This window comes from Olea europaea, chromosome 8 (genome assembly GCF_002742605.1).
Source record: "Olea europaea var. sylvestris chromosome 8, O_europaea_v1, whole genome shotgun sequence".
NCBI classification, from domain to species: Eukaryota; Viridiplantae; Streptophyta; class Magnoliopsida; order Lamiales; family Oleaceae; genus Olea; species Olea europaea.
The window spans coordinates 4,452,370-4,459,801 of NC_036244.1; the positions used below are offsets into that span (position 1 = coordinate 4,452,370).

General features: G+C 35.2%; 1 protein-coding gene across 2 annotated transcripts; it reads left to right on the forward strand.

The window, feature by feature from the left end:
• Positions 1–2,293: 2,293 nt before the first annotated feature.
• On the forward strand, positions 2,294–7,028 carry LOC111398573 (cation/H(+) antiporter 18-like). 2 transcript variants are annotated; one of them, XM_023025537.1, is made up of 4 exons: positions 2,294–2,495; positions 4,210–4,458; positions 4,582–5,583; positions 5,677–7,028. In XM_023025537.1, the coding sequence occupies exons 2-4, from the start codon at positions 4,264–4,266 to the stop codon at positions 6,886–6,888; spliced, it is 2,409 nt and encodes an 802-aa protein (XP_022881305.1). In that variant the 5' UTR covers positions 2,294–2,495; positions 4,210–4,263; the 3' UTR covers positions 6,889–7,028. The 2 variants fall into 2 exon arrangements, with proteins under 2 accessions (XP_022881305.1, XP_022881306.1); XM_023025538.1 differs by lacking the exon at positions 2,294–2,495 and having other exon boundaries at positions 3,515–4,458.
• Positions 7,029–7,432: the final 404 nt, after the last annotated feature.

Genomic DNA, 7,432 nt, shown 5'->3' on the forward strand with positions numbered 1-7,432 from the left:
TATTGATCAATCACAACCTTCATACGATTCTTGACGTACCCGAACGATGTCGTATTAGCGGCCCTTTTCAGAGCAACATCCAACACCGCCAAAGTATGACTGTCCTCATATAAGGTACCATGACGACCTCAAGTCAAAGGACCAATTTCACTACCGAACGTTAGAGATTAACCACCGACACTCAGATAGTTATCCATGTGGAATCTCTCGACGGGTCTCCAATGTTTTGTTCTATAACAAAAACATCCACGTGTTCATTTAAGTGTCACCACACTTTAGCTTGTGAGATCAGCTACTTACTTCACAAGTAAGAAATGCCACACGTGATGGTCTATCCGTAATAACGATATCCGTATCTCGTTATTACTTACGACCACGGATGATTTAAGATTCAATCAGATGTAATTTGTATCTCACAATCACAACTCTTTGTGATTAACAAATTACAATATTTGAATCTACGGACTCTATTATTTATTTAATTGTCTATTAATTAAATAATAGATCTGCCATTTAATTGCATTAATTATATATAAAAGTATTTATGTCCAAAGTCGATTGGACCTAGGGCATAATACTTACACATACAAACAAATTAACAATAATTGATTTATGCAGCCCATTTATCTCACGAACAAGTTTGAAATCGAGCACTTTATATACAGAATAATGCTATGCATAAAAACTCATGTTTATGCGTCAACACGACCAACATTAAATGATTAATTTAACAGATTCTTCCTCCGTCCCATAAACTAATCATATTTTTTTCTCGCATGGATTAAGAAGAAAATTTAGACTATATAGTTGAAATAATAAATTTTAATATCATTTTTCCTAATATACTCCTACATTAATACAATTAATATTCAAGGTAACTAAATTATACTCCCCTGTCCCATAAAAATAGTCATATCTCTTTTTTCACATAGATTAAAAAAATTTAGTTAATATAGTTGAAATAATAAATGTTACTATCATTTTTCCTAATATACCCTTACATTAATGCAATTAATATTCAAGGTAATTAAATTATGCTTACAATATTCAAAGTAATTAAACTATTCTTGGTACTAGTCATTGTTTAATGCAATAATCAAGGTAATTAATATTACAAAGTCATCCAACAGAAATACAAATGAATAAATGTAATGGAAGATGATTTTTTTTTTTTTTTATTGTTCCAATTATAATTGAATAATGTAGTGGTTTATATTTGTGATACCAAAGCACATTAAATAGAGACATATTAAAAAATTAATATATTAACTATACTTTCAAATAAGAATCAAGACTATATTTTGAGATAGATGAAAAAGAAAAATAGGACTAAGACGGAGGGAATATTTGTGTTAACAAATCACATTAAATAAGGGCATACTAGGAAACTAATATATTAACTACTCTCTCAAATAAAAAATATGATTATAAAGAAAATATAACTATTTTTATGAGACCGTGGGAGTAGTCATATCATTTAATGCTACCTATATTGTTGTATGACCATGAGTTGCATTGCATAGCATTACTCATTATATATATATAGTGTCAATTTCTTAAGATTATGCTATCTTTTTGGCACAAAATTTGTAGCATTATAAATTCTCTTCTAATACTAATTTTTACAATCACTACTTAATTGTTAAGTTTGTCGTAGATTAATTTGAGTTTATCACTTATTTAATTTAATCAATTCTCATCGTTGGGCTTATTTCAAATTCTTTTAACAATTGGTAATTAAGATTTCAAGTTTATGAATTATTCATGAAAAAAAATTCTTCTCAGTTTCAACTAAGAAAATTTAAAATAACAAATTAACAAATACACAATCTATCCAGAATTTTAAATATTATGCGTCAACACAAGTAACATTAAATGATAGATTTGACTATTGTACCAAATGATAGGTGCAATAAATAAATATATTATTTAATGCTACCTAAATTACCATGTGAACATGAGTCATGCTACACTACTCAATGTACAAAGTGCATAGCTCTAAATTTGCTGCTTCGTTGACCGTCAATTATTACAATTTTGACATATTTGATTCATTACATAATCTTAACGAATAAATTTTTTTTGACACCGTCTGCATTTTGACGTTTTCTCATTTGTTAAAAACAAAATATATATTGCGGTATCAAAAATTTATTGAAGGCATAAAACATACTCGAAACAACGTTACACTACAATATTTACAAAGAGTGACAATTCATACCCATCAAACAAGAACATTTTAGGGATACAAAAAATATTCATGGCTCTATAAATACGGGGAAAATGGAAATGGAAAGGCATCACTTCAATTCAACCCTCCACCTTGTCCATTCCATAATATCTGGAGCTCTTTTCTCTGTCACCTCTAACTTTTTTTTCTCTCTCTAACACTTTATACAGAGTAGATTGCAAGAGAATTTTGCAAAAAGTTAGCAGTGGTGATGAACAAATCCTTGTAAATTTAATAAATCTTCTCTGATAGTTCGCTGGTTCAGGTTTATTCTCCTTCTACCCTAAACATGTTTATATTCACGTATATATATATATAGGTTTTTCAGCGTCGTGCATTCACGGGTTGTGTTATGTTCTTTAACAATTTCCTTTTTAATTAATTTTTTGTGGGAATTTAACGCAAAAGAAATCATCGTTTGTTTATGGGGTTTGATAGAAAGACCCAGAATTTGAAGAATCGAAATTATTTACTTTTTTTGACCTTATTATATAATTTGATCTTGGAATTGAAAACCCAGAATTTGAAAGCTTTATCATGGTTTGGGCTGAATGGAGAAGACACGTAGTCTGCAGTACTCATGTCTGTAAAGAGAAATATGCCACTGTTTTTGTATTTATTAGCATTCATATGGAAATCTACTATTGTCTATGTGGTGGTCATTGTGGGACCCACATGTGGAATTTTACTAATTAACAATATAGTCAAAGGATATATATATATATATATATATATTTTTATTTTTTTTATTATTATTATTTTTTTTTTTTGGTGTCTTCTCCATAACATCAGATTGCAAAATTCTTGACTATTTTTTTCAAACTGTTGATTGTCTCATGGGATTTTATTTTTTTTGTACTTCAGCAAAATTTTAAATATTATTATTATTTTCTTTTTGTCTTGTAGCATTTATACAGAGAAAATGAGTTAGGTAATTGATTATAACTTATTCAATAAAGTTATTTGTACATTCGGGATCGACACCCCGGATGACACTTCCCTCACAAGAGGGGGCCCACACACAATAAAATAATTGCAAGTTCCCCTCTTGTGAGGGGAGTGTTATTCGGGGTTGATAGCGAAGTCCTAACTTAATTTTTTAATTGATTATTAATGAACATTTGTCAAATCTCGACAACTTTGCCGACGTAGGAGGCTAGTACCTATTAGTTTTCCATGATTATCGCCTAAAAACCACTGTGCTCCAAATGGACAAATGATCATATTCCGTGTAACTAGTGAACCATGAGAGTTGGTTAGATGTGTGGGACAGAGGCTCGCACATGCAAGTTCTAGTAGTTTCCTTGTCTTAGCACATTAGACAAGACAGGAAGTTGACAAACTGTTCAACATAGTTCATGCACTAGTTTTGTCATAAAAGTTAGTCTTACCTAGTTAAAACAGCAATAAATAAATAAATAAAAATGTTGAACCCCAACCGTAACTTCCCCCATCGCCTCGTCTTTGGAGCATAGTGAGAGAGGTTAATCGCAGGATGTGTTTCAACAAGTCAGGGAACAAGAGCTGCCTGTACATTGATGCCCACAAAGAGTCACAATCTATGCTTGCTTCATATTCCATAGTTGAAGCCTAATGAATGACTAGATTCTTTCTTTCACCTAATAATCTAGATGGTAGTCCATTTACGTTGAAGTTGGAGTTAAACCAATGGGAGTAGTAGTAGTAGCCAGGCACATGATAGTCGAAGGTTTTGTTTGCTTTCCTGTTATTGATCTTTTCTTCGTTGTTTGTTTTTTCTGCACAAGAGAATTAGTATAAAGACCACGAGCTTTAAGTTTTGAACATCTGTTAAGGAGTATTGCACATTTTTCTAACAGAAGACGCTTAATTGGGTTCCATTTTGCTGAAAACTTTTTATTTATTTAGAATTTGGGCCATAATACTTTATCTATCGAAAAATTTGTTCATATATTTGGTGAACTTATGTTCTTATTGTTATTTAATGGTTGTCCACACAGGCATTGAAGTGAAATTCTGCTATTTCTGGTTTGGTTGGGTTATTTTACTGCAAAATGGCTTCTAATACTACAGTCGAATGTGCGCCACCCATGAAAGCCACATCTGATGGGGCCTTTCAAGGGGACAATCCTCTTGATTATGCACTACCTCTTGTGATGTTGCAAATATGCCTCGTTGCTGTGCTATCCCGAGTGCTCGCCTATCTTCTCAGACCATTAAGACAACCACGTGTGATTGCTGAGATAGTTGTAATTTTCTATAACGTGCACTCATTTTTATTAACAACAATTATATTGTTATTGCATGTAAATTTTGTGTAAGGCGTGATTTATAAACCTTCAATTTCTCTGAAGATTTGACTTATTGTGTAGGGAGGAGTCTTACTTGGTCCTTCCGCCTTAGGGCGCAACCATAAGTATCTTCATGCTCTTTTTCCACCCAGAAGCCTTACAGTTTTGGATACCCTTGCCAACCTTGGTCTTCTCTTCTTTTTGTTCCTTGTTGGCCTTGAGCTGGATCCAAGGTCTCTAAAACGTACTGGGAAAAAGGCATTAAGCATTGCCCTTTCTGGAATTAGTGTTCCATTTATTTTAGGAATCGGGAGCTCATTTGTGCTTCGAGAAACTATTTCCAAAGGTGTAAGTCACGGTCCATTTCTGGTTTTTATGGGAGTGGCACTTTCTATCACTGCCTTTCCTGTCTTGGCACGAATTTTGGCAGAACTTAAGCTTTTAACCACCGATGTTGGTCAAATAGCCATGTCTGCTGCAGCAGTCAATGATGTGGCTGCTTGGATTCTACTTGCTCTTGCTATTGCCCTATCAGGCACCGACAGTTCTCCCCTCGTTTCATTGTGGGTCTTCTTGTGCGGGTTAGGTTTCGTAGTTATATGCATATTTATAGCCCCACCTATCTTCAAATGGATGGCACGACGCTGCCCTGAGGGTGAGCCAGTAGATGAGTTATACGTATGTGCTACATTGGTTGCTGTTTTGGCTGCCGGATTTGTGACTGATTCTATAGGAATTCATGCTCTCTTTGGGGCTTTTGTTCTTGGAGTTCTTGTTCCGAAGGAGGGACCCTTTGCAGGAGCTCTTGTGGAAAAGGTTGAGGATCTTGTGTCTGGCCTGTTTCTTCCTTTATACTTTGTCTCAAGTGGACTGAAGACAAATGTAGCCACCATTCAAGGAGCTCAGTCATGGGGTCTTCTCGTTCTGGTCATTTTTACTGCTTGTTTCGGAAAGATTGGTGGTACTATTGTCGTCTCGCTGCTCTACAAGATGCCTTTTAAAGAGGCGGTTAGTCTGGGTTTCCTCATGAACACTAAAGGTTTAGTGGAGCTCATTGTCCTTAACATTGGGAAAGACCGAGGTGTAAGTTCATGTTTGAGTATTTGAATAATTCAAGATTGCACTGGAATTCTCAAATCCATATTTGATCATTTTTATTTTTTCTTTAAATTTCAGGTTCTGAATGATCAAACATTTGCCATCATGGTTTTAATGGCTTTATTCACGACATTTATAACAACGCCTCTTGTTATATCCGTATACAAACCGGCTCAAATGGCTACCTCACAATACAAGAACAGAATGATTAAGAGGAAGGACTCAAACAGTCAACTCCGAATACTGACCTGTTTCTTGAGTACAAGAAATGTTCCCACATTGATTAATCTCATGGAGGCTTCACGTGGCATTGGAAAGAGAGAAGGACTTCGTGTCTATGCCATGCACCTGATGGAGCTTTCCGAAAGGTCATCTGCAATACTAATGGTTCATAAAGCAAGGAAAAATGGGATGCCATTTTGGAATAAGTGGCAAGATTCTGATCCTAACCAAATAATTGTTGCTTTTGAGGCATTCCAGCATCTTAGCCAAGTGTCTATCCAACCAACAATTGCAATCTCAGCAATGTCTAGCATGCACGAGGACATCTGTTCGAGTGCTGAGAGGAAGAGAGTAGCAATGATAATTCTCCCATTCCATAAGCATCAGAGATTTGACGGACATTTGGAAACAACACGAGCTGACTTGGCACATGTAAACAGGAGGGTTCTTGAGCATGCGCCGTGTTCGGTTGGTATTTTAGTTGATCGGGGGCTTGGTGGTACTTCACATGTATCTGCAAGTAATGTTGAGTATACTATTGCAGTCTTGTTCTTTGGAGGCCATGATGATCGTGAAGCTCTTTCGTATGGTGCACGAATGGCCGAGCACCCTGGCATCAATTTGAATGTTGTTCAATTTAATACAGACCCTAAGGCAGTTGGGGAGAGTGTCAAGCTAGATATTAAAGATCAAGATCATCCCGAAGCTAGAGTAGAGGATGAAGAATTTCTTGCGGTGTTTAAGGAGAAAGTATCAAAGGACAGTTCAATTAAATTTGAAGAGAGGATGATAAAAGATGCTCAGGAAACTATTGACGTGATTTGCTCATATAGCCGTTGCAATCTGTTTCTCGTAGGGAGAATGCCGGAGGGTCAATTGGTGACAGCTCTTAACAGGAGGAGGGAGTGTCCAGAGTTGGGACCAGTCGGAAATTTGTTAATTTCCCCAAATTTTTCGACCACAGCATCAGTTCTGGTGGTGCAGCAGTACCGGAGCCAGCTTCCTCTGGAATCACTGAATTCTCTTAAGGAGGATGACATGACGGAGGGCGAATACGATTCGCAGTAATTGTCTTTTCTATACTGATTTTCAATCATATGTATAGATTAGTCTTCAAAGTACGAAGCTCATACATACATAAATGCACTATCTCTTGATCTTGCCTTTTCATTTCTGTTATGTAGTTCAGTAAAATGCATAATAAAATTTCAAAGATCATTTTCTGTCTATCAAGGGTTTGAATTTGTTTGTTGAACTCTTACTTCATTATTAAATTCTCTCTCTCTCTCAAGAATGTTACGTCATATTTAACAGAAAAACTTGACAACAGCAGTTATATAGATTTTAACTAAATCTCCTAATTCTCACTGATCTTCATCTATTACTCCAGAAATAGACTGAAGATTTCTCAAGCTGTTCATCAGGTAATTCTCCCTTCTGTTAGTCTGTTTACGCTTTATCCACTACAATGTTTGCACCTCTATTTATATATACGTGTGTGTATTGTGGGTTAAAGTTATTGATGATTGTATTATGAATTTGGTTTATGAGGGATTGCGGTAGCTTTCATAGGCTGCCCCATTTTTTATGTCTTCAAGCTTTTGCTGAAAAT

Excerpts from the sequence above, each read along its gene's own strand:
- LOC111398573 (XM_023025537.1), top strand. The coding sequence starts at position 4,264 with ATGGCTTCTAATACTACAGTCGAATGTGCGCCACCCATGAAAGCCACA. Across the intron at positions 4,459-4,581 it reads GTGTGATTGCTGAGATAGTT|GGAGGAGTCTTACTTGGTCC; the intron begins GTAATTTTCTAT and ends CTTATTGTGTAG. Across the intron at positions 5,584-5,676 it reads ACATTGGGAAAGACCGAGGT|GTTCTGAATGATCAAACATT; the intron begins GTAAGTTCATGT and ends TTTAAATTTCAG.